Source organism: Microtus oregoni, unplaced genomic scaffold (genome assembly GCF_018167655.1).
Source record: "Microtus oregoni isolate MIOR12 unplaced genomic scaffold, Mior012 000055F_ref0000237, whole genome shotgun sequence".
NCBI lineage: Eukaryota > Metazoa > Chordata > Mammalia > Rodentia > Cricetidae > Microtus > Microtus oregoni.
In genome coordinates this window covers 74,552-100,819 of record NW_024543831.1, presented here as the reverse complement: position 1 = coordinate 100,819, position 26,268 = coordinate 74,552, and the positions used below count along the sequence as shown (strand labels likewise).

The 26,268-nt window shown below is 53.1% G+C and overlaps 1 protein-coding gene across 2 annotated transcripts; it reads right to left on the bottom strand.

The window, feature by feature from the left end:
* Nucleotides 1–433: 433 nt before the first annotated feature.
* Nucleotides 434–25,538, bottom strand: Trim29 (tripartite motif containing 29). 2 transcript variants are annotated; one of them, XM_041638666.1, is made up of 10 exons: nt 24,735–25,538; nt 17,255–17,350; nt 16,140–16,373; nt 14,513–14,711; nt 11,989–12,090; nt 11,388–11,390; nt 9,717–9,806; nt 6,785–6,880; nt 3,810–3,886; nt 434–1,324 (listed from the first exon to the last, which is right to left on the bottom strand). In XM_041638666.1, the coding sequence occupies exons 1-10, from the start codon at nt 25,536–25,538 to the stop codon at nt 1,262–1,264; spliced, it is 1,764 nt and encodes a 587-aa protein (XP_041494600.1). In that variant the 3' UTR covers nt 434–1,261. The 2 variants fall into 2 exon arrangements, with proteins under 2 accessions (XP_041494600.1, XP_041494599.1); XM_041638665.1 differs by lacking the exon at nt 11,388–11,390.
* Nucleotides 25,539–26,268: the final 730 nt, after the last annotated feature.

Genomic DNA, 26,268 nt, shown 5'->3' with positions numbered 1-26,268 from the left:
GTTCAGGGTTAATGAAAGTGTGCCTCAGAAAGTTCCAGGTTTCTGTCTCTCAGAAACCATGTCTTCAAGATATAAGAGGAAGCCCGGCAGTGGTGGTGCACGTCTTTAATCCCAGCACTTGGGAGGCAGAGGCAGGCGAATCTCTGTGTGTTCGAGGCCAGCCAGGACTACGTAGAGAAACTCTGTCTCCAAATAAAAGAAGTAGGAGGGAGGATGACTGGACACCAGCTCCCTGTGACCCTGAGGGACCACCACCCCATTCAGATCCAGAGAAGTAAAGAGACAAATGGTTTATTCAGGGAGGGGGAAGCCCAAGCCAAAAGTACCCCTCCCCACCCCTGCAAGCTGACCTGTGCAGCCCCATAGGCCCAGAGTTGGGGACAAGCCCCCAAACACCCAATGCTGCTGCTAATTTTGCCCTCTCAAAGCCTAGTGACATGAGACATGGATGGAGCCTGACACCCCTAAGACATGTGGTACCTCACAAACAACACGTTCTGAGCAGCTCACCTGCCATCTACTGCTGTGAAGAGACCCAAATTCCATATGAGTGAAAGTCTACGAGCAAATTTTCATGAGTGCATTGTGGCACATCAGGGGAACGACTCCTCCTAGCCATGGTGGAGAAATATCCAGGCTACGATCCTCTTGCCAGGCAGGAGAGCCCATTCTCCGGCTTTGCAGCCTCAGAGTGGACATGGCAGAGCCTCACAACTGGACCAGGACAAAGCCAAGATGCTGAGAGCATCCTCTAAGGTGTGGCCAGGCCGCCAGTCAGGCTTTAGTAAGTGGGATCCGAGAGGACACACAGGGCCTGTTTCCTCCTGACAGACTCGTGCTGCTGATAAAACATAAGCCCATGGGATAGACACAGAGAGGTTGCCTTAACTGGGCACCTACTGTCCACGGTGGAGGGAAATGGTCACCAAGCCTGGACAAGGCAGAGCCTGGGCATTGGAAAGAGACTGGCACCGTGTGGGCCTGGTGGCCAGCTTCAGGAGAGAGTTACAAGAAATGAACCCAACTGTCTCTCACCCTGTGGTTGGTAACTTGGCCTCACACACAGAAATCACAGTGGCCGTATGTCACCAAGCAGAAAAGAAACCCATAGGGGAGCAGAGGAAGCCAGCATAACCTGGGGAGGGGGGCTGTCAGAGGCTGTAAGAGGGCAGAGTGGGGTCAGACTCCTGCCCCCCAAGAACGCAGCATCTTGGAAAGCAGGGGCGACGGGAGAACAGGGTTGTGGAGCTCCTCGTTGGACTCAGGGGGCCTCATTGGACCCCATCCCGTTGCCTTTGTTGACGTAGAATGGCCGGTAGTGAGACTGTGGGGGAAACAGGAATGATTAGGGTAGCCAGGTGGTAGCAGAACCCCACAGCCAGCCCAACCTAGACCTCCTGGAACCTACAACCTTCTGTGCCCTGTGGCCTGACCTGCAAGAGCTACCTACCTATCTTGCTTCCAGGAGGTGGCCCCTAACAGCATCAGAACTTCTAGGTCCAAATTCTAACTAGAGTCCATTCCCGCCACTTAGTCTATGAGGTTGGATTGCATCCGCAGCCCACAGTGTCTTCCTAGTGCTGCCGCAGCTACGTGCATAGCGCTGTGTGTTCTCTGAAACTACGCATCACTGTGCCAAGGGCTTTCCGTCGATAGACTCAATTAGGTTTTACAACCATCCAATTAAACGGGCTGCTGTGACCATGGCCGCTTTATAAGCAGGCAGACCAATGCACAGAGAGGCTAGGCAACTTGCCCAAGCCACCCAGGTAATGAACAGGAGGAACAGGATGAGAGGTTGGACTCCAAATCCCATCATCCCAAGCCTCACCCCAATTCATGCTATCATTCTTCTGTCTTAAGCATTTTGCGTGTCGGCTTAGGTTCTCCACATGATTCTCCCTACCAAACAGGATGAATGGACCACGGCCCCAGTCCAATGTGCTTCCCACCCACCCTCCATAATCATGGAGCACAAGCCTCTCTGGTCAGAGCCATGAACAACTCTCCCAGCCTCCTCGCTGGGTCATGTCACATGACAATTTCAGGGAAATCAAGCCCTACCTATTCCTTTCGCCCTCCTAATCCCTCCCTCCGGACTCTGAGGAGTCAGATCCCCCAGGCTGGGATGGAAGAGCAAAGTGGAGCTGTCCCTGGGTCTCGGGTCAGATATGGAGCTGCTCTGTGCCTCCCGGACACTCCTGGTCTGTGACTCCTACAGAGCAGGAGTCCAACCTAGGCAGTGCCAGGGCAGGAGGGTTTGCAGCCCAGACCTGGACCAAACGATCCATTCCCAAAGGAAGAAATGATAGCCCAAGGAGGAAAATTGAGCATAGACAAAGTCATGAGGCTGCTCTAGCGAAGCAAGACCTGAATCCAAGTTCTCTGGCCCTCTAGTCCATTCCGGGATCTCAAAGAGGGGCACAGGGTAGAAGGGATTCTTCTTTCAGAACAGCTGGGTCGATAGCATATGGACTGCAGACCAATGAACATGGCTGCAGTCTGAGAGGCTAGGGCAGAGGGTGAGCAGGAGGCTGATTCCCACTGCCCTCCCAATTAAGATCGCAGTAGGTGAGAGTTAGGAGGGCTGTGAGATCCCCAGGCTGAGGAATCCAAGTAAGAAATGGAAGAGCAACTCATACATGACCACAAAGCAAGCTGGCGATAGCTGGCTGGGTCCCAGCCTGCGTCTTAGGCTGGCCTCTATGCACACTACACTGGTTTCCACCGTCCCAGTCTAGGTGCCGGCCGGACAGCACAGCCTTGTCCTGCTGGAGCCCTCTGTGGCCTCCTCTGTGGGGACTCGGGTCTGGGGGACAGGAATGTATATGATAGGAAGAGAATGACTCTCCCATTGTCTGCTTCCCACAGTCCTGCTGCTTCGATGCCCCTGGGCCCAGCTCCACATTACACACACAATCACTTAGCTCCTCTCATCCACAAATTAAAGAGCTTTTTCCAATTAAACTAGCCTCAGCTGATCTCTTTAGAACAGGGCGAACCTTGTGCTCTGACCTCAAAATGCAAAAGCAGTGGAAGCCAAGAGCTCTGGTCCCATCTCAACAAAACCCTGACGCTACCTGCATGGCACCTGGTTAGCCCTCTCAGGACCTAGCACAAACCCTAGGAGGAAAGCATGAAGGGAGATGAAGGCTCCAGAGTGACAGCCTCTGATTACTGCCATTCCCAGGCAAGGATATGATGCATCTGGTCTTCAGGGAATTGGGGGACACTTCATTTCATCATTGCAGAGGTGCCAGCAGGTGGTCTGGATCCTTGGCCACACACCACCATTGCTGCTTTCTCTTTAATAAGCCCAGCTTATAGTTATTAGAGAGTAAATCCTGAATATACCTTTCTAATGTTCCAGCTCCCCCAAACACACACCATCACTCCTAATGGCCTCTATCCTACCAAAGCTGGAAAGTAGTCCCAAGAGAGGGCCCCATCTCAGGGATGTCTGTGCAACCAACGGACTAAGTATTTTACAGCCACACAACTCTTGGAGACCAAGCCACCATAGACACCCAGTGATCACTTGCAAATACCTACCCTGACTGTCCATGCTACAGATTCTAAACTGAGGTCAAAGGCAGTGTGTCTTTACCCAGGTTCCTGCATATTACTCCCTCTTCCCCCTCCCCTCCCTATTTACTACATGTGGTTGTTTGCTTGGGCTATTGCTATCTCCCATGTTCACAGTATGACCCAGAGAAGTTTTCTCTTCCCACAGACCCTGAAAGCATGCCCAGCTGCCAAGTCCCTGGACACGACTGTGCCCAGCAGCCCTCCCAGTACACCTTACTCACCAGCAAAGTCTGCTTGCCAGATTTCCAAGTCTGAGGCTGGGCCTTGGGAGCCTGGCTCCGGAGAAGGGAGGGATAGCCTGGAAAGACAAGTTTCTCCAGTCAAGAGGACCCAGGCTGGTGCTCAGGGACTCCCCCCAGATGGAGCAGCTCAGTTGCCTGCCCCAGAGTGACGCCCAAGCATCATTCAGCCCAAGAGCAAGTTCAACCACCTGCAGAGGTGTGCAGCAGCTGGGATGGCACAGTTGCCAGCTGGCAGTCCTGGGAGGCTAGCCAAAGGAAGGAAGCCGCAAGAGAGAGGGAAGGAAAAGAAGCCAGCCAGGTAGATGGGGACAGGCAGCAGGAGAGTGTTGCTCCCCATCCAGGTCTACACTACGCTGCTAAGATCACCACCCCTCGCCTTAAGGTCTTACCACCAAAGACCTGTCCCTTTCCCAGAGTCCAGGACAGTTCTTCAGTCAGTAGCCCCAGCCAACACTGCCCAGAAAAAAAGACTCCAGGCCCTGCTATGCTGTGCTAGGGGTCGAGGTGATGTTTCTCATTTATCCAGCCCCACTTGTGCCAAGCACCATGTGAGTGCCTTCCCCTTGCTCGGTCCTCCCATTTCTTATAGCTCAGCAGTTTACCCAAGTCACATGGCAGCAAGCAGCTATCAGGATTGGAAACCATGGCTTGCCAGACTCCTAAATCCATACTCCTATTCCTGCTGCCTGGCTCTGGTTGTATCACAACAGCAGACCAGGAACCCACAGAAGGGCAGCCATTTGCCAGTGTGATTGTCACTCAAGGTTAGGACAGTAAGTCCAAGGTCCTAGCAGGTGGCTCTCTGCACTTGGTTAGAAGGGGTTAGCCTGGGATGAAACTGCCTGCCACCTCCTTGGCTCTCCTTCTCAGCCCAGGACTTCTATAAAGAACATAACTGCACAGCTCAATGGAAACACCACTCTACCTGCAGGGCAAACAGCAGTGGCTGGGAAGAAACTGGCCTGTGACTTGAAGAATGAGAAGCTGGGGAGATTAACAGTGTCTGTCCTTGGCAGCCACTGTCAAGGGAGGCTGCTTGGGTGGGCCGTACCACCTGCAGAATTCCTGCTGCACGAGCAAGAACCCCTGGGTCTGTCCCTGCACCTAGGGCAGGAACTGCCTGAGAAAGAGAAGATTCTATGGGTCCTGAGTGACGATGAAGACTGGGAATGGAGACCTCACCTCTTGGTTTTCAGAAAGAAAAACCCATACCAGCCATAAGAGCTAAGGGGGGGGGGGGCGAGACAGGAGTGGCCCAGGAGAACAGTCTCGGCAGCAGGCAGAAATCCAGAGAGAGTGAGCTAGGATGGCAGGGGTACAGGACATGCATGTCTCTCTAGGGAGCTCTGAGGAATAGGGACCAGGACACCCTAGAAGTGGCAGAAATCTCCCCCGGGATGGCCCACCTGCCCTGCTATGGCAGAAGAAGGGAAGGGGTGGAAAGAAGGTGGGTACCGGGATTGTTTTTAAAGAGCCCACTGCGGTCCAGTGGCTTGGAAAACTCTGCAGTGGCCTGTCCCAAGGTTGTGAATTGATAGGGGGCTTTCCCAGTGCCTGCTGGGAGAGAGAGAGGTGTTAGCAGCATGCGCCTACTATCCAGGAGGCTGAGACTCTAACACCTCACTGGGGCACTATGCTCCTCCGTGCTCCACAGCCTAGCTCAGACCTGGGAACTGGAGCCGCCTTGGTAGCTCCGGTGATCCCTGTCTGCCTGTGGATCTGGTAGACGGTATGGGGAGCAGGGGGTCTCAGGACTCCAGGATATCCTTCTGACATACAGGGCAACCTGTCTAGGCCATTCTTAGTCATCGTGGTGAGTTACTCTGTGTGAGGGTGAGGTGGATTCCCTGTATCTGACAGGACATCCTTTCAGGGCAGGCCTTAGCTAGAGAGTCTCTGCAGTCTGCTGGGCAATGTCTGAGGGCTAAGAGCTGTTACCCTCTGTGCCAGATGACCTTCAGGCTAGGCCTGATCAAGGAACAGATAAGCATCTTCTGGGAGCCAGCATGCCAAGGCGAGTCCCAGAGCGTCCCAGACCTGGCCCAGGGACGGGACTTCTCCTGGGTCCTGAAGACTAGAATCCCTTATTCCTTCCCTTCTTCATCTTGCTAGTAGTAGTCCAGGAATCTTGTCCTTCATACAGACTGTGCCCTAGCCTGGACTTGAACCACTAAGTGCTAAAGCCACTTCAGAGGACTCTGTTTGCTGTGGGCGTTTGGTGGGGGGTGCTCCAGACAGTTCCTTTCTCTCTCGTCCCAAGGATCCCAGCCGCTGATCCTCCTGGGTCAGGCATTTGGGTGTAGGGAGAGGTGAAATCCCCATCAGAGCTGCCTCTACGGCCTAGAGGGAGAGGCAGGCCCCAAGCCTGCTACACACAGGGAATAGCACACACTGCTGCACTGAACACTACAACACCCCGCTTCAAGCCTATATCCTCAGGATGACCCCAGCCCTACGGGGTAGGAGGTGCAGATCATTCAACCAGCTCAAGACCTACAGGAAGACAGTAGTAGGTGGGGGGTCAAGTATAGGAAAAGAATGTCAGACCCAAAAGGCCTGATCCCACCTCCCCAGAGGAGCTGCTGTAAGAAGAGTGGGATCCAGCCAGCTGCTGGGAGGCACTGAGGAGTTAAATCAACTCCATAGCAGAGAGGCTGGGAAAGTAACCCAAGGGAGCATTTAGGCCACACAGATAAGGATGCCTCTCCAGTCCCCAAGGCCTGTCGTCCCAGCCCATCTTTAGGAGTCAGTATGTAGTATGTATGTCACACCCAAGAAACACTGCCATAGCCTGGCCCCTTTCCCTTCTTTGGGATGCACCCAAGGCCCGGGCTCAGCTTCCATCTAGATCAGAGCCCTCACTTCCAGAAGGTGAGGGGAGAACTAGCCAGATAGGGAACAGAGACTCAAGCAGGGCAGCCTCAAGGCAAAGCAAGGGGTAGGGGTGAGCTCACCTTTCAAGGAGAAGGAGGAGTTGCCCTGCACAATGGGCATGTCCTCAGAGTTCTGAACAGTGGACGAGTACTCCCAGACCCTGGAGGTATAGTTACCTGGCAGGACAAAGAAGGCATATCAAGCTGGGCGGTGGTGGGGCACACCTTTAATCACAGCACTCAGGAGACAGGGGCAGGCAGACCTCTGTGAGTTCAAGGCCAGCCTGGTCTACAAGAGCTAGTTCCAGGATAGGCTCCAAAGCGACAGAAAAACCCTGTCTTGAAGAAGTATGGGGGAGGGGGGAGTACCTTTCAAATCAAAACATAGTTTAGCCTAGCAGTGGTGGCGCACACTTTTAATCCCAGCACTTGGGAGACAGAGGCAGGAGGATCTCTGAGTTTGAGCCCAGCCTGGTCTACAAGAGCTAGTTCCAGGACAGGCTTCAAAGCAACAGAGAAACCCTGTGTCAAAAACCCAAAAACTAAAAATAAGGTAAATAAAAAATAAAATAAAAAGGCATATCAGACCCAAGTAGACTGGCCTGAAGAAGGAAGGAAGGACCAGGACAAGATCAAGTCCTTGACTCTTGGTCCATTTGCTGCCTCTGAAGTCAGGACGCCACTATGCCTGCATCACATGTCCTCAGCCTTCCCTGCTATGGAAGGTGTGTAAAGGATAGGTGTGTTCCTGCAGCCCACTGTCCTTGCAATAAGACGTGGGTTTGTGCTGTGCAGTGTGTATGATGGGGTGCAGAGTGGCTCATTGCTACAGCCCACATGAAAGATCAAGAAGACACCTTTGTGCTGTTTCTTTCTAACCACCTTTACATGGGGTTCCAAGAGTCAAACTCGGGTCCCCAGGCTTGTACAGCAAGCACCTTTGCCCGTTGAGCCATCTTGTCAGCTCTACTCCTCAGATTAAAGGGCATCCCTGGACACAACGTACAGGTCTTGTGTGAGCTGCTCATTCCCATCCCACTTCCTGGAATTCCAGCCAACTTGTGACCTCTCTTCCTCCAACAATAGCTTCTTTCTTGTCTCTGGTGTTGGATCCAGAATGGTCCTTTGCTTAGGATCCGCCCTTCCTCCCCATCCCTAGCAAATTCATACAGCATGTTTCCATGTCACCTCTCCCAGAACCCTGTGTACCTCTTCCTGCTGCCCCTTATTATCCTGCACATCCCATGCCCTGGGTTGCAGTTGGCTGTTTAATTGTCCATCTCTTGTGGTGCTGGGGACATGCTTGTTTGGCCCAGCATCAAACCGATGCCTGCCAGAGCCTTATTCCTAGAAGGTACTCACTGCATGTTTGATGGATACACGTACTAACTAATGAACAAATAAATACAAACACATCCTATCGCTTGGGGACAGAGACAGTTGACAGAATGCCTGGTATCCTGTTCATGGGGGTGAACAAGCTAACAGACAGCTCTGTGCAAGGAGGCTTCTGTAATGTGGAGAAAGAGGAAGAAGGGAGAAACATCAAGGGCATCAAGGTGATATTGGAGTTCCCGTTGACAAGGCACCAGCTTGTCAGCTCTTCCTTGGCAGCAGGAAGCCTTGGGTGCCTCCTAAGTGAAGCTCCCTCTGCAGCCGTGCCCACGAGCCAGTGTGCTCCTCTCGTCCTAATGGATGAATCGGGTGAAATGAGGCAGGTAGCCACCCTGAAGCTGGATTTGGGGGCCTCCCCCAGTAAGAGGATACAAGGCATACCTCCACTGAGTCATGAACTAGCCATAAAGTGGTTAAAATAAATTGTCTTGCTGTTGTTCTCTCCTATAGGTACTTTCTGGGTTGGTCAGACCTGTAAATGTTTTGTATGGGAAATGAAGGGTAGGTGGGCAGGTGTTCATGCATGTATGTAAACATATGTGGAGGCCAGAGGTCAACATCAGGTGCCTATAGTCACTTGCCCACATTGTTTTGGGGACAGGGTCTCTTTTGAACCTGGCACTTGCTGATTTGGCTAGACAGACCAGTCAGCATGACTCCGGGATTTTCCTGTCTCCAAGCGCTGAGATTACAGGGACGTGGAGCTATGCCCAGTTTTTGCACATGAGCGGTAGGAATCAAACTCAGGTCCTTGTGTTTGCGTGGTAAATACTTTACCAATCGAGCTAGCTTCGCGGGCCTCTGCAGCTATGAATATTAATGACCAGCAGAGAGGTGCAGGCATTGTCATCTCCTCTGGATGGCAGTGACCTTCCGGATTCCAGGTGTCTATTCCCCATTGAAGAGTCTCCCCAGTGCTGGATCTAGGTGGGGGGGTGCCTGGCCAAAGTGGCCCATTACCCAAGAAGTCCAGCACAAAATCATGGTCCCCCAAACAGAGGCCCTCCCCCCAAACAGAGGCTTCAGGAGCACACAGCCCTGACCTGGAGCACAATGGTCTCCTTAGCACACAGAGCAGGAGACCCTGTATTTGACAGCCGTACTTGGGACAGGTCCATCCCAGCCCCCACCACACTTTTGTCATAAGGAGTCGTCGTGGTGCCTCTGGGATTTCCAGGCACACTGGTGTCAAGTCATGCCTTCCTTTCCATTTGTACCTTAGATAAATCATTGTATGACTTAGGGCAAAAGTCAACCTGGGCCTGTCGGCCTTCTGTCCTGATGCTTGCTGGGAGAGGCCCCCACAGCCAGACATTCACCCTGTTTCCCCCTACTCATCCCTCAGGGATAAGAAGAGCAAATGGACTAGGGAGTTTTAAAGATGCTGGGTTTCAGTAGCTTCTCTTTGAGCCTAATCAATGACATCATGCATTTCTGCATTAGCCATGTGCATGTACACACACACACACACACACACACACACACGTCCTGCCCCGGTTCCCTATATTCATCTCACACTGGGTAATCAAGACATTCAAATTCAATCCATGGCTCAGCCAGTCCTGGGACCATCACCCCATGTTCCCTCCTGCCTACCCTAAGCTGAACCCCCTCCTACCTTTTGTGCCGTACAGATTGTTGAAATTCTTCTGATTGGTCTCCTTGGAGAGGCGGCTGGGCGATGACGGCTGGTAAGATGTCCGGCCCCCTGTGGGGCAGAAACATCATTTCAGAAAAGTGGGCTTGACTCAACTCAACGCCTGTGGCCTCTGACTTGGGGGGAATCCTAGACAGAACCCTGTACATCTCCCTGAGAGCCCACTGGATCCTCCAACTGGGCTTTCACCACCCAAATGAGAACCCTTTGGGGAGCAGAGGGGACACTATTGGCTGATGTTCCCAGAGCACTAGAATTCTGGATGGCTATGAGTATGCTAAGATGCTTGGTCATTCTACATGGGAGCCTTGAGAGCAGGCGGCTGACAAGCCCGCTCCTGACCCAGGGCCTGTCTGAACTGTTCTGCAGAGCCTGGGATCTGGGGGAATAGGAGAAATGGGAGGCCATCACAGTGGTGGGGGCAGGGGGAGCAGAGGCTTTGGGTCCTCATCCCACAGACTTAGCCTCCTGCAAAAGACTAATGAGCCTGCTGGGAACTTGTCCCAGGTATCAGCATAGCCTGTGACTGCTCACCGCCCTCCTGTTCCCACATAGTCCTGTGTCTCTAGCCCTCCTGTCCAGACACCACACACCCCACCCACTGCTGGTTCGCCCAACCCAGCACCTGCCTGCCCTTCCCCTTTCCCTCACAGTCCTGCCCGACCCCCCCCCCGCCACACACACACACACACACACACACACACACACACACACACTTGTACTGGCCAGAGAGCCCCTCCTTCCCGAGCCTGGGAACTTACTTCTCCAAGGGAGGGAGTCATTGTCACTGCCTAATCCCACTGACTCTAAACCTCCAGGCTTGGCCTGGTAGCCTTTAGTGGCCTTGTTTCCCTGATCCTCTCAATGTCTCTGCAGCCCCTCCCAGGCCTCTCCTCTACCCTGAGCCTGGGAGCTGCAGGTGTCCTGCCCATCCTATCCCTGCAGGGCAGGGACACCAGAGAAACCTGTTTCTTCTACCTACAGATGTCACAGCTGACTCACGGGGACCAAGCCAGAGGGGACAATGACCAGCCTCAGGCTGACTCAGCCCTGGCACTCTCAGGGAGCCCTTGTGGCAGGTAGCACTTCCCACACCTGGTGGCCAACAGCGGGGCCACTCTCTCCCTGGTTCTCCCTTATGCAGGGAGAATCAAGCAGGAACAGTGGGGTTTGGACCACCCCATCTGGCTAGTTCTGGACCAGGGGGAGAGCCAGAGAGACCAGGCTAGGCAGACACGGGCTTTAAAACAGAGAGCTGCTGGGGACCGAGCCAGCATAGTTTGTCCTTTCATGGAACTGGCTAAGAGCAGAGCTCTGGGCAGAGAGGGGACAGGACTGATGTCAGAGACTAGGTCTGAAATGTCAGAGGTGAAATCTCAGTACCCCTCTGCTGCCTAGAACCTCCCAAAAGTCTGAGTGTTGTTTTGAAAGGCAGGGTACAGAGCTTCCTATCTGATGAGCTCACTTCTACTAGTCCCTCGGCCTGCCCACTGCAGCGGTGATCTGTCAGTAACTGCTCTGGACCTCTGGCTCCTCCCTCCAGCTAAGTGCCTTCTCCTCCCACCCCACCCTCCACTCTCCAGCACCCTCACTCCTCTCCAGGCCCCTTAGCTCTCACATGCACCTGCACACCCCCTCTACCCTGTGACCTGGTACCCCCACCCTTATGTACCAAGCACTGTGGTGGTTCATCACTAATGCCTAAGAATGTTCAGACTATTCTAAGTCAGGGACAGGCAGGTCCTGGCCTAGAGCCCCCAGGCTGTCCCCCTGTAGGGTAGGCTAAGGAGGCAGGTGACTTGAGGGAAACACACAGAAGGGCAGACTGGCTTTGAAGGTAGCAGCCCTACCCAGGGCTCACTTCTTGCAGCAGCTTTGGCAGAAGAGCCATCACACAGCTCTGGACTGCCGGAGGAGAGTCTGTGAGATACTCTGAAGGACAGAGGCCACAGGAAGGGCGGGAGTGGCAGGCTGCAGGGGGGACCAATGCATCTAAGGAGCCAAGTGCTGGATAACCTCAGACATGTGTCACCTCAGAGTGAAAGGAGGCACTGGAAGCCACCATGCAGGGACAGGAAGCAGGGGCCAGACACACTGAGTTATGGTCACTCTACCCAGGAAGAATCTATCTGAGATATGAAGTAGGGCCAGGAATCAAATCTTAACTCCTCCTTGACTGTCCTGTCTGAGAGTGACTTTGGGCCTCGGCTATTGGTAGCATACTCTCCCTCACCCTTGGGTGTGAGGTACATGGAATATCTCTTCATGGTGTCAGGCGTGCTCCACTCGTTCCCGAAGCTGCTCGTGTAGCTGTTCATGTAACGATGGTCACCACCTGCAAGAGAGGTAGGTCAGCAGAGGAACAGGTGGCTCACAGGGAGAGGCAAACTATTACAGCCTCGGAGAATGTGGCAACACGGTCCATATTGCCCCTGCTCCTCCAGTGAGCCACTGCCCAGGCACACAGTCTCCTCCGTGAGAGGGCAACTGTGTGCATGACAAGGACAAGCCCATTTGGGGCACCCATTTCTTATTTGATCTGTACATCAGCTCTTGGGCATATGAACATCTCCATGTGACAGAAGGGGAAATCAAGGCTCGGTAGGTGAGGGCAGTGAGATGCCCCTGCTAACAGGACAGTCAAGGAGGAGTTGGGATTTGATTCCTGGCCCTACTTCATACCTCAGCCCCAGCCACTGCTAGCAGCATCAGGTGGTTGACTGAGGTCCTGTCTTGGCCTCTGTGGTCCAGAGATGTGGCCAGCTGTGTAGGGTGAGCTGCACACAGCTGCAGGCCAGCAAGCCCCAACTAACCTATCTCTCGGTGGCCAACTCTGCCTCTGACCCTGCAGAGGCTGTGCCCACCATCTCCTGTCCCTTACTGCTTCCTGACTTCTAGTGCTTCCATCTTTCTTGCTCTCTCCCAGGTAAGGAGTGAATGGCTCAGATCTAGCCTTCATCCTCATCTCCATCACCAACAGGATCCTGGCACACAGTAGACCAAAGGCGTTTGTCCAGCCCTGGTCCCACTAAACAAAAAAAAAAAATCTCTGGACGTGACCTGGTGCCTCTGTGCCCTGGGCCTGTGGGGTTGGAGATGCAACCCTGGTCTGGGAGGCAAGCCATCATTAGGGAGCAGTTGGTGGTCACTCCAAGGCCTGGCTCATCAACTACCCATCCTCTATCTCCGACAACAGATAGCATCTAACCACTAGGCAACAGCGACAGAAACAAAGGCAAAGAAGGCTTCCCCTGGACTTGCGGCACAAGTGCAGGGCAGCTGAATCAGCACACCCAGCCTTGCTCCTGGCTGCCATCTCACTACACACCTTACATAGGACGCTGGGCCACACCCGCACAGAGACTGTGGCAGGAACCATCATGACCTAGAAACAGGGCAATGAACAACCACTGGGAAGCTGGGGTGATTCCTACAAGGTTCACAGTCTCCCCACCCCAGTTAGGACCATCCTCTCGCATCTGTCCAAACCATACCCAAGGACTCCCCTGCGAGGTTTGTACTGCAGAGATGAAGATGCTCCTTCTTCAAGCTCTTAGCAGCGGCAGTGGCTTTGCTTAAGAAGAGAAAGTCTAGCAGCCGTAGGAGCAGAGTGTGAAGCCCAAAAGTAAGCTCTCCCGGTCAGCTGGGGGCCCTTTGAAAGGCTGCTTCCCTGAGTACCTGGACATCTGCAAGGGCTAACTCCCCACAAGGGGGCAGAGAAAGGCCAAGGAAGGAAGGAACTCAGCATAAGCCCACATCCTGGGAGCCCTCAATCACCTCAGCTGTCGCCGTCCCCATTAGGATCACGGCGATCGTCATTAGAAAAAGGCTGTCAGGATCTGACTGCCAATTTAAGTCAAATGATTGTCTCGCTAAAATGGCTTTATCTGTCCTTAGGTATGATTGAACGTCCCCCGTATTCCACAGGGACACGGCATGGTATCATACACGGGTGGTCCCCTCCACTCTCCTAGGCCCCTCTCCTCAGGGAAGAGTGATGTGAGACCTGGAGACCAAACAGAATCATTTCTGTTGGGTGTTGATGGCTATGAGGCCTTAATCAGGCTGTTTTTGAACACCTTGCCCTGGGTCTGAGCCATTGGGGCGTAGCCTTGGAGAAAGTACCCGGGCTTCAGGCCCTAAAGGGATTGGGATTGGGTAGAATGGGGCTTAACAGAGCAGTTCCTCAGGTTAGCAGGCTTTCTGGGAGATAATTCAGTTGACCTCTGCAGGGAGAGCATGACTCAGAGAAGGAGCTGATTTCAGGGCAGGTGAGTCAGAGAGACACGCCAATGCCCCATCATCTCCAACCCCAACCAGGCCAGTTTCAGCCTGTGGGCTCAACACGACTCAGAACAACCATGGTGACAGGCCTCTCTCCAAGTCCAGATGTAACTCTAGGTTCCTTCTGAAGCCTGCAAGTGGCCCATTCAAGCAGCAACAGGGATGCAACTGCTGGATTAGACCTGGCAGTCGGATGGAGATCTGAATGAAACCACTCCTCAACACTAATGAATGGCCCACAGAGGAGGCACCTACGCGGCAGTTCCCAGAATCTCCCTGCCCTAGGTCCCTTGTAATAACTGCCAGTCCAACGGGAATGCTAGAATCCCTGAAGCCTAGTCTAAACACGCTCCCATGGATGAGGGAATGGAGACCATGAGGAGTCAACCACTCAGGTTCCTGCCGACATCAGACAACAGGAATTTACTGAGAAACACCCCCAGCCTCAACCCCGAGGACAAGGGAGTACCTACCATTCTCCATATGGTTCCTCTCAATGAAGTTGCGGCTCAGGTCGGCCTTGCACATCTTTTCAACATGGCGCATGCACACATTGAGCAAGTCATCCTTGAAGTTGCCAAGTGACTGTCCCAGGCCCTCTCCTTCCAGCAGGACATGGTAGGTGGGCAGAGGTGGGGGGAGGGAGTAATTGCTCATCAATACACCAAATTCCTACCAAGAAAGAAAAGCAGCCATTAACTTTGCCATTCTTTGGGATTTATGTGGACCTTGGTCTGCATGGGAGCTCTCTGGTTAGCTGGGGACTCTGTGCTGAGAGCCAGAGTTCTAGGATGGGCAGTATAGCTAGCCTTGCTTTTCTTCGCTGGACATATGAGTCAGCTAAAGTCAGTCTTGATTGAACTAGCATTCAGATGAGTGATTCCACAGCTCCCACCACTGATGTGCACACGCAGAAGTTGTGGTCTTTGGGGGAAAGGGTACGTGAGAATACTAGAGCAGTGTGGGTATTTCCATCTTCACAGCCTCACTCCCTCCTGCCTCCACACCTCCCTTTTTCCATCTCTGGCACACCCCTCCTCCTTCTCCAGTCCTAAGCAGCCTGCAAGACCCTATTCAAACTCCACCTCCCCCACAAAGTTGTCCTCAGATTGCTCTAGCCTGCCGGCCCTTCTCTGAATTTCCATAGGCACTTATCTCCTGAGCCACATGCTTTATCATTTAATTACACACTTTTCCATATTGTTCTCTAATTGTACATGTCTTATCTTCCCAGCTGGATTGCAGCTGCTTGGGGGCAGAAACTGTGCCTTAGACTTCTCTATTTGCCTCGGCACCTGATAGAGTCCTGCACGCCCAGGAGTAGCAAAACATTCTAGCAGACAGAAAGATGGATGCATGAATACACAAGCAGACTAGATCAAAGATAACAAATACGCAACACTCTTATGCCACTCCTCCCTTACCCAAAGCAGGCATTACTAATTAATCACAGAACCCTTTCTTATCAAGCCTAGAGCACTACTGGTACATAGCAATTGAACTTGGTACAAGGTGACATTTGTGTGCCATCCTTAGAGTAGCAGAGAGTAGACTGGAAAGGAAATTAAATAGATGGAAGGATTAGTAGTGAGTGGGTGGGTAAATGGTGGGTTGATGGGTATGGAGTAGATGAGTGTTGGTAATGAACGGATGGATGGTGGGTGGGTAGGTGGGCAATGAGTAGATGGGTGGGTGGATTAGTAGTGATTGAAGGGGTGATGTATGTATGTTTGTATGGATGGATGAATGGATGGATGGATGGATGGATTGATACTAGGTGGATGAATAGTGAGCTTATGGGTATTGGATGTGTGGATGGAGGGATGAACGACTGAATGGATAGTGGGCATATAGGTAATGGGTGGGTGGATTGATGGGTGAATGGTGAGTAGATGAGAAGCGAGTGGATGGGTAGTGAATGGGCAGATACATGGATGGATTGATAGTGGGTGGATGGGTAGCAGACAGGTAGTGAATGGGTAAGCAGGGGACAGATGTGTGGATAAATGGGTAAGGCAGGCATGGATGGATAGGGAATGAGAGCCTGCGTGATGGATGATTTGAGTGAGGGACTGAGGCTCTGAATGGTGGCATCCGTACCTGCAGAAACAGCACCGAGTCACTGATGCTATGCAGCTGCTCTCGGGTCTGCTTGTCCTCATGCAGCACCTTGGCCCTCTCATCCAGGGCATCTACGATCACTTTCACTTGGTCCACAGCATCCTGTTCCCGCTGCTCCAGCGCAGCTCTTACTTCTTCCTTTTGCTTCTCCAAGTCCCTCACCAGGTCCCTGAAGCTCTGCTCCAAGATGGCCTTCTCATTGGTGGTAAAGCTCTAGGTCCAGAATGGAGGGGGATGAAGAAGAGTTGCATTAAGGGAAAAACCCTAGCTTTCCAACAGACTCAAAGAACCCCCAGGGTTCTTTGCAAGCCTCCTTGACCACAAATCTCTTTCAAAGGCATCACTGAGAGAGGCCAGTCGATAACCACGCCAGTGTGCGGGTTGTTGATTTGAGTTGTTTGAGACTGGATCTCAAGTAAAACAGGCAAGCCCCAGACTTACTATGTAGTCCAGGCTTAGAATTTCTGGTCCCTCTACCCACTGAGTGCTGGGATTACAGGTGTGTGTCACCACATCTGTCTGCAGGTGTTTCTTATTGTCTAATCTTCCTTATCTACTGTGGCTCTTTCCCCTGGGTGGGTCAACATGAGCCGCTATTCCATGCTCAAATGACTCTCCAGAGGCTCAGACAATCTCCTTCAAGTCGGGGTATGCTTGCTTCAGTTGAGTTGAGTTGCCTCAACTCGAGCCAACCTTATTTGGGGAGTAAATCAGTTGGCTGTTCCTGAGGCCAGACTCCACAGTCAATAACTTTATACTCATTTGCCATTATCCAAACCACAGCAGACATACTGCTTACCATGCTGGCCCAAGTAGAAAAGAAATGGGGTGTACTTAGTAGTTTAGGTAGTCTGGTGAGCAAATCAGACATCAGAGGACATTGAAAAGCTCACTGAAGAACAGGTCTAGGATCTTTGCAAAATCCTACCAAAATGCCTGATCTAGGTAGGCTGAGAAAGGAAGTGTGTGGGAATGGCAAAGCGGCTGGGAGGATCCCAAACAAGAAAGTATGGGTATCACTGTGGGCCAAAGCCTGGAGCAGCACTGAGGTCTGCCTTCTCCCAAGCATAGCAAGGGAGCCTGAGGCCACTCACCTTGATCCGGTCCTTCTCCTTCTGCCACTTCTCAGCCTCATCTTCAATCTCAATGATTTTCAGCTGCAGCTGCTCCTTCTGCAGTGACAGCTCGGTCTGTGGGGAAATGTGGAGGTTGAAGCTGTCGTGAGCAGGGAGAGAGAGGAACAGAACCAGAGACCCAGGCTGGTGACTCACCACACGAGCAAACTCAGATAGATTCGACACTCATCCATGCAACCTTTCACTTAGCAATTGTTATCAGCACCCCAGAACTGCTGGGCTCTGAGCTAGTGGCCGAGGATCCAGCCACACATCAAGTACCATACCTCCGTACTCTCAGACCACTAGAGCTAAACAGCTTGGCCATGTCTTTACAGGGGTTAAGCCTCCCAGATCCTTCCCACCTAATGTTCCTTCCAGTGGGCCTGGGGCCATTGGTGAAAGAGAGGATCTGGACTCAAACCAATTCCGCACAGCCCTGCCCAGGGAGTGGCTTGTAGCAGTAACCCCATGCAACGTTTCTGTGGCATGACGCAGGCCTTGTTTTGCAAGCAAGAGCTGGGGTTGCCGCTGGCACAGACTCGGTCCAGGCAGGCACAGCTGTAAACCTGTTTATAAGAAAGGGAACATATCTGCAGTGTAGGCAAGATGCGGACTCTTCCCCAGGCTCTCTGAAGGAAAGAATACAGAGTGAGGCTAGGAGGGGAGGAGAGGACCTGAGACCCATGTTCAGAGGCACTCTGACTGTTGGATCCTGGAACAGCAGGGAAGAGGCTCTATCAGGAGGGCACTGAGACATCAGCCTTCCATCTATGCTTGGCTTCCACTTGGAGGAAGGTCCCTCTCTGAAAACCAGCTGTAACTGAGGCAGCCTGGAGGGCATGAAGCTAAAGCCAAAGCTATTCAATGAGTTAAGAATGTCTCTTTTTCTTTTCTGCTGGGCCCTACTGGAGTTCCCAAAGCCCTGTCTAAAGCTTGGAAGATAAGGGGGTGATCATTCAAGGAGGTCTTGCATGACTCAGAGCTCCCCACAACCGCTGCCATTTAAAAACAGACTCTCCTTTTCCTAGCCTTCTCCCTGAGGAACCCACAAGAACAGCTGAGGCAGAAAAATTACAAACCATTAGGATGATGAGCTCTCCTGGCAAGGAGCTGTGAGCATCACCAGTGACCTTTGAGCATCTCACAAAACTAAGGGGTGTCTGTAGGGTGTCTGCAGCAAAAGTTGAGGGGATGCCCTGGGATGCTTGCTGCAAACCCCAGAGCAGGCATCTACTGATGGGCTCCCACTGGCCTTTGAGAAGTGGTGCCCAGAGGTCAAAAAGACAGGGACACGGGGGTCACAAAGACCCCCAGATAGGAAGTCCTGCTGCCATGGCCTGCCCACCGCTGCCATGCTCCCAGGCTCTCCCGGCAAGAAGAGTCTTGGATGTTCTCAGTAAGCATCTACTCCTCCTCCACAATCTGACAGCCCCACAGCATAAAACATGTCACCACCAGAGAGGAAGACCAGCTTGTAGGAAGGGATGAGGGTTGGGACTTGGCCTTGGGGTCTCTGGAACAAGGTTTGGGACAAGACACAGTAGTGGGAAGGAGGAGAACAATGAGAATAAGCCCCCACCCTCCAACTCTGGTCTTTGAGTGTGAAGGGTCAGGGTGGCCAGGAAACAAAGGCCAGCCAGGCTAACGATCTGAGGACCCTAATGCCGGTCCTAATGTGGATCTGCATCCTAAGGAATAGAAAAAGGAAGATAATGGGTCTGTCCCAACAACTTTCCCATCCCTAAAGGATTCCTGGGGGAGACCAGGGTCAAAGTACAGAAGGAGGCCTCCCATCTTCTGCAGCTGAGCCTTTGAATTGGCTCACCCAGAGCTCATGGATAGGAATCCAAGATGGAGACCCCTAACCATCACCCACAGGCAGGCTGTAGGGTTTGACAAGATCCTTAACTTCTCTAGGCCTCAGTAGCTCCTCTGTGCTGTGGAGGTTACCTAAGCTCCCACACCCACAACAGAGGGTGTAAGAGAGATGGGAATCTATAAGCAAAGCTCCCAGAAAGCACCTGGCACAGAGTAGGCGCTGACTGAATAATGTCCCCATGGCCACGTCTATATGGCACCTCCCAGGTGGGGCAAAGCAGTAGGCATAACAAGTAGGGCAGTGACAGCCATGTCCAGGTGGCTGCGCTGTGTTGGATGGTGAGTCTGGTGCATGGGGTCCGATGGGGTCCAGAGGTGGTAGGGACACAGTCAGGATAGGGAGGGCCGGCTGAGGGGTGGACAGTGGCTGAGACATCGGACTTAAGATGTAAGAGATCATGAAAACTCAAAAGCAGGGGACACTGAGGGAAGTGGGAGAAGGTGAAAACCAGAAATAAGAGTTAGGGGTGAGCAGTAGCGCCAAGAGACACCTATCAGGGGCTGTATGGTTAGCCCACAGCTGAGGAAAGGGTCCGTCCTAGGAGAATGGATTGGCCAGCCAAGGGAAAGAGAAGAGGTACTGAGTCCAAGGAATAGAGTCCAATGCGGCTTAAGTCATGAAGCATCTGAGTCAAGGATGAAGAGAGATCAGTTCCTGGGAGTCGACTCTATGAAAGGGAGGGAGGAGGAGGTCAGGGGTCACCTGAGGTCTGGAGAGAAGAGCGGAGGTGTTGGCCAGCCACCTATGTGAAGAGGAGGGGACCAGCCCGGACACGTGCAAGGGCAGTCAGGATCAGAAGCGGAGACAGGTTGTCTGCAGCAGTGGGCGGTGGAATGGGTCAGGACGGACGAGGGACTGGCTCTCCTTTTCTCTAGGACTCAAAGGAAGCTGGACACAGGCTGGGGAGGACCCACACCGCAGTCAGCAAGACCAGACCTGCAGGCCACAGAAGGTTCTGGGGCTGGGAGTAGTGCCACAGTAATGGTCTCTTCTCCCCTCCAGGAGGGGTCCTGCCCCACTGAGGAGCGGAGTTAGGGTCAGAACTCTAGGAGTGTGCCTCAAATCTTAGTGCTTGTTGGTTTGTTTTTTTTTTTTTTTTTTCTGTACGGAAAACCATGGCCTCAGGAGGAAAGTCACTGGGGCCACTGAGCATCTCCTACAAGCCAAGGACCCTGTGAAGGTCAGTGGTGCTAGTCATCCTTCAAAGTTGCGGTAACCGAGGCCTAGAGAGACCATATAGCTGACCTGAGTGTGCACTGTGAGAAAGACAGGTGTAAAACCAAGATGCCATCACAGGGCCCATTTCTTTCTCCATGGCCCTCAGAGGCGCTGCTCGGGCAGCACTCTAGATAGAGACCTTGTCCTTCACCCGCTTCCCCACCTCTTTGAAGCTGATGGAGTTCAGCAATTCTCCCCTCCTTTTGCGTCCCCCACCCACAAGGGCTCCAGCCTCCTCCCTGCCACTCTCTCTGCTCCCACAGAAGGTAGAGGCAGCCCCAGGTGTTTGACAGGTCTCAGCTCAACAGTGCTCCACCCCTCCCCACCCCTCCCTCCTGACTTCCTCCCACTCTTCGCTTCTTTCCCTTCACCCTGCCCAGGCCTGTCCCTAAATGCTTCCTTTGTTCCCTTCTCCCACACTGTCTGGGGCCTCTCCTCTCTGATGGTGGGGATGGCCCTTGCGTGGGTCACCCAGCCTTGAAATTCTTGTGGCCTTGAGTGAGTAGAAGTCCCCTGAGAATAGAGGAAGGGGTGGCAAAGCCATGCTGCTTCAGCCTAGATTGGCCATCAAGTGCAGAAATAACCAAGAACTAGACAGGGGGACCAGCAAGGCCCCTGGGAGAGGACTCTGACCCGCTAAGATCTTCCGTCAGCCTGGACTAACTGCATGGGCCCTGGGCTGTGACATTTGCCAAATGAGCCAGTTAATTGCCAAATTTGTACTCCCAGACACATGGTAATTACTTGGATAAGAATCTGAAATGCTGAATAGATTTCTTATTTCTATGCTCCCACGTCAAACAGCCCTGTATCTGTCCGTCATCGTCACTGAGGTCCCCTTCTCACTCCCTCTGCTTACTCACAGCCCTCAGGTCGGACGAAAGTGATGACAGGGATGAGACGCTTCATCCTGGCATCTGCAGACCAGCAATGAGCTCTGCAGATGTCACCTCCCGTCTCTTAGCCTCAGTTTCTTTGCAGCGAAATAGGCTACCTTCCCCTGCCCAGCTATATATGAGAATCCATGTGAACCAGAACCTCCTGGAGCAAGGCTGGGGATCATGGAGTGAACCCAGCCTGTAACCTGTTGTTTGGGAGGCTGTTGGATTTGATGATCACTAGAAGACTCTTCCAATCCTGCTGGGAAAAGAGGTTTGAAGTGGTAGAGAGAAATCCCAGCCTCTCTGCTCTTCTGCCCTGGCCTTTTTGTGAATCTCTGCATCCCTGAGCCTGGTGTGGTACTTACCCCACTGGGCTGCTGCATTTGCAACTATGCAAATGCCAAGCCCAACCCTGGCCCACGCATGAGCTCCACAGAGACGGGATCACCACCCACCTGTCTGGTTCTCACTTTCCTCCCTGTTTCCTGTCTCTAAAGCTCTCATTTGATTGAGTCCCCTCAGCTTCCTTGATCATGCCTCTATCTCATACCTTAACCAGACATTCTCCCTGAAAATGCCCAGAGAGATTCTAGGCACCCTGGCTTTTAGTCCGGCTCCTCTTTCTGAATTCTAGTCCCCATCATCAGCCCAAAGAGTATTCCTCCCTAAACCAGCACAGTAAGAAACCTAAGGACCAGTAGCTGCATTGGCCTACTAACCAAGCAGCTCAGCCTTGTGCAAAGAACTGGGCAAGAAGATGAGCAATCAAGCCATGGGGCACAGTAGGAGAACTGAGCCAGAAGATGACATCTAAAATGGGGACAAATCGCTGAACATGAGCCCCTTTAGGGCGGCACTCCAGTCTGAGTGTCCTCAGCACACGCCTGTCCACCCAGAGACCATGTCAAATGTGCCCTAAGACGGGGCCACGTAGAAAGGCAGCTGTAGCAGGAGGGACTTGGAATAAGTGGTGAAGTAAATGGATAAATAGGATGTTCGTGTCCCTCTTCGTTTCTTCTCCTAACATAGCCTGAGAAAATCCAGAGGGATAAGCTAGACCAGTGTGCACCTCTGGGACCACTTGGGACATTGAGAGTAGAGAGGGGAACACTGAGGTCCACTAGAGGAAGGGGTCACCCTATGACACACCACATGACCTTTCCCCAGCACTATCTGTGCTCCAAGTCTGTACACAGACCGAGGTCCAAGGGATGAGTGCCTGTGGCCGTGGGTGTCGCCTTCAGCTTTGTGCAACCACCCCAGACACTGCTCGGTGACCTCAGCAGCCCCACTGCAGGCCTGTGGAGCTGGTTCTGCCCGCTTCCTTGCACAAAGCCATGTGGGAGCCGGTGTTTGAGTGTTTCAGGTGCCTTCAGAGGATGCCAGAATTGACACCCTGCTTCACACCAGCCCATCAAACCGCCCCTCCCACCCCCTGTGCTGGGTCAAAGTCCACCAAGTCTCCAAGTCCCATAATAGCTGGCCTTAGACAGACTGCTCCAGCGCTGTCTTCTGGCTGCTCTGTTCCGCTCCTCTCACCTATCCTTGTGTCACAAGAACAAGTGCATGGCACACACACACACACTCCACACACACACACACATACACACACATACTCACACACACACACACACACACACACACACACACACACACACACACAAGCTACCCAAGTTCCCACTGTGGCAGTCACTCCAGGATCCCATTCCCTTCCAAGGTGACCTCAGATACTGCAAGAAGACCTAGGAACATCTTTCTCCAGAATATTAGCCAGGTTCCTTCCTTCCCTTGGGTGTGTCCCCCAATCTGTGAAGTCTGTGAATGCTCCATTAGGCCTGGAATTCTCCTTCTGCAGTTCCGTAAACACTTCTGTATACCTGGGAAGGTGTCTCTTCTTGTTTGTCTTTCTGAGCCTCTCCTTCCTTGTCTACCTCACAAGTCTTCGAAGTTGAGGACTCTGAGCCCTACGGCCCCTGACTGAGAACAGCAAACTTGGAGCTCTTGGTGTCTCCAGGCCAGGCTGCCCAGCTCCTCTGCAGTCACTCATATTGGAGCCAAAGCTCACATAGGAAAGAGGCCGGTGTGTTCACCTGGCTCTCAGTGGAAGCAAGACCTGCAATGTTGGCTTCCTGTGTTCACTTTGTCCCCTTCCCATCCCAGAGTCCTCAGAGATGTTTCTAAGGACTCTGGGGTGTCACAGAGAAATGTGCAAACAGTCTAGTTTACCCCTCAATTTCACACGGAGTGACTGACAGCCTCCTAACAGCCAACCTGAGACTCGCAGCTGCATTCCCAGTGCCCATCATTCTGTTGGGAATTCTAAGCACAGTCCCCAAGGATGGGCTTCCTGCTCCTGCCCTCTGCCTCCCATCATGAAGCTAAGAGCCAGGCTGCCAGGGGATGCTGGGGTCAGGGGAAGCGGAAGACACCTTTGGAAACCAAATGAGGCATCTAAGGGAAGGTGTCTGAGTCAGTTCCCACCTGTGACTCCGGTACCTGCTGCCTAGGGGTAGGGACATGGGTGTGAGTGACCAGCAGCAAGCGCCTGACCAGAGAGCTGGGTAAGGAGAGACCCTCTACAACTTGGGGTACCAAAGCTAGTGAAAAAGCAAAGCCCCTGCACTGGCCACCAGGAAGGTTTGTCTCTGGGGAGGCCACATGCAGCTGGGTGAGTGAGCTCAACAAGGGACAAGCAGGTGGCCCCAGCCCAGCATACCTTCCCCAGGCACATCCGCAAGCCTGCACTTGCCTCCGCTCCTCCCCTAATCACGTACCGCCTAATCACACACAGGGAATTCACACAAACACACTTACGTAGCCCACACGCAGATACGGGCAGACACACATTTACATCCACCCACCCAGGCCTGCTCTCGCTCCGATGCTGTCCACCCACAGGCACAGACCTGTCGGCTGAAGTCACACAAACAAAGCACACAGGGCCCAACTGAGAGCAGAGTAAGGGAACCAAAGTGGGGGGTGAGAAGGGAGTGGCTTCCAGGTTAGGGCAGAGCAGGGAGCCGGCTGGAGGCAGCAGAAAGGGTATTTCAGGAGCCCTGGAGTCCCCTCTGTATCTCCTTCACTCTTGACCCATTGCCTGAGGTCCAGTCCTGTCCATGGAGAGAGAGAAAGAGAGAGAGAGAGACAGAGAGAGAGAGAGAGAGAGAGAGAGAGAGAGAGAGAGAAAGAGAGAGAGAGGAGAGAGTTCAATACAGTTCTACACTCTGACCCGACTTAGAATTATCTCGTGAACTTGGTCCAGCTCTAATCTTTCTGGAGTTTCTATCCTCTCACTTATGAGATGCCCCTCTCCCAAGACCTTTGGTGGTTAGAGAGACCTCTGACCCCCAGGCTGGAGGTGCAGCAGGGAGAGAGACTTGTTTTCTAAAAGAGAAGAGCACAGCAGAGGAGAATTAAGTCCCCAGTAAGGGTCAAGGTGGGAGGGATGGGGGGAGCAGCGAGAGGCCTGGCAAGTCACCTCCTTCTCAGCCTTGGCCTCCTCCACGGTCACAGTGCTGTGGTTCTTATGCTCCTGGAACATGCAGAGGTAGCAGATGCAGGTCTGGTCAGTCTGACAGAAGAGCTCCATGGTCTTGCCGTGCAGGGGGCACTTTCGGGCTTCGAAGTCCCTGATGGGCTCGAGCAGCTGGTGGTCACGGAAGGCGGCACCCTCCAGGTGGGGCTTCAGATGCAGCTCACAGAAGGAAGCCTGGCACACCAGGCAGGACTTGACGGCCTTCTGTTTGTTGCCGATGCAGGAGTCACACAGCACCTCCTCGGAGCCGGACTTAGACCTCAGCAGAAGGCTGGAGTCAGCCCTGGGATAGCTGTTCCTGCGAACTTCCCCTGGCTCCACGATGGTCACCGTGGGTTTGCGGGGCTCAGAGAATATGGACTTTCGCAGCTCCCCCTTCTCAGTAAAGGACACGGGCGGCTTCTTGGAAGCCCCCAGCTGGAGCCCCGCATAAGGAGACCTCCTGCCTTCCGCAGAGTCCATGCTGAAGTAGTTGGAGCCTTTGTCGTCCACCGACTCCACGAACTGGATGATAGGCCTGCGCCACTCATTGCTGGAAAACAAGGCACTCTTCCCCTCCCCTGACTTCAGGGCACTGCCCAGGGTTTTGCCCTCTGTCACCTCCCCACTGTGCCCGTTGGTTGTCTTGGTATCCTTGCTGTCTGCTTTAGTGCCATTCTCCAGGCTACCGTTGGTACCCGGTGGACTGCGGGCATCCCTGGCTTCCGGGCTGGCCCCATTGCTCCTGGCGGCGTCGGCACCTTCCATGGCAGGTCACTTGCTGGCCTGTTGCTGCTGGTTGGGGTCTCGTGGTAGGTGACTTCAGCGGGTGTCTCAGGCAGGGAGTGGGGCTGGCAACCAGAGCCCAGGGACACACCTGTGGGGAGGAGAAGGTGGAGCAGGAGGAGGAGCCATAGGAGGAGCAACCTAACACAACGGGCCCACAGAGACTGGCGGGGCACAGTGGCTAATTACCTGGGCCATGCCTGCACATTCACGCCCAGCCTGGGATTTTAAAGAAGTGTTTTTTCTCCCAGTTTTATTACTTCCCACCACTGACAACCAGTTAGGCTGCTTCCATCTGTTGTACTTCTAGCAGAGAGGTGGAGCCTCTGTTCTCATAGGTGGGTGGACTTTGAGAAGGCCAGTGCCCCTGGGGGCAGAAGGTGAGGTGTCCACAGAGGTCCATGGGACAGAAGGCTCTTAATTGGGTCACACAAGCCAAATCGCCTTGTAATTTGCAGGCTGGAAACCAAAGGAAAGCCTCCACCCTGGGACAGCACATCCTAAGGGAAGCTGAGGGATGGGTCGTTAGGACTTGGACATGACTGATTCTTACCAACTTACCCTATGTCTTAGGTACTTTACATGTCTGAGTTTATTTAAGCCTTCTTACAATCCACAGTCATGGTGGGGGGGGTCTGTGTGTGTGCGCGTGCTCTTCCAACATCTTCCTCAATTGCCCATCACCTCATTCTTTGAGGCAGAGGCTCTCACT

Excerpts from the sequence above, each read along its gene's own strand:
- Trim29 (XM_041638666.1), bottom strand. The coding sequence starts at position 25,538 with ATGGAAGGTGCCGACGCCGCCAGGAGCAATGGGGCCAGCCCGGAAGCC. Across the intron at positions 12,091-14,512 it reads GAGGAACCATATGGAGAATG|GTGGTGACCATCGTTACATG; the intron begins GTAGGTACTCCC and ends CCTCTCTTGCAG. Across the intron at positions 3,887-6,784 it reads CTCCTCCTTCTCCTTGAAAG|GCTATCCCTCCCTTCTCCGG; the intron begins GTGAGCTCACCC and ends TTGTCTTTCCAG.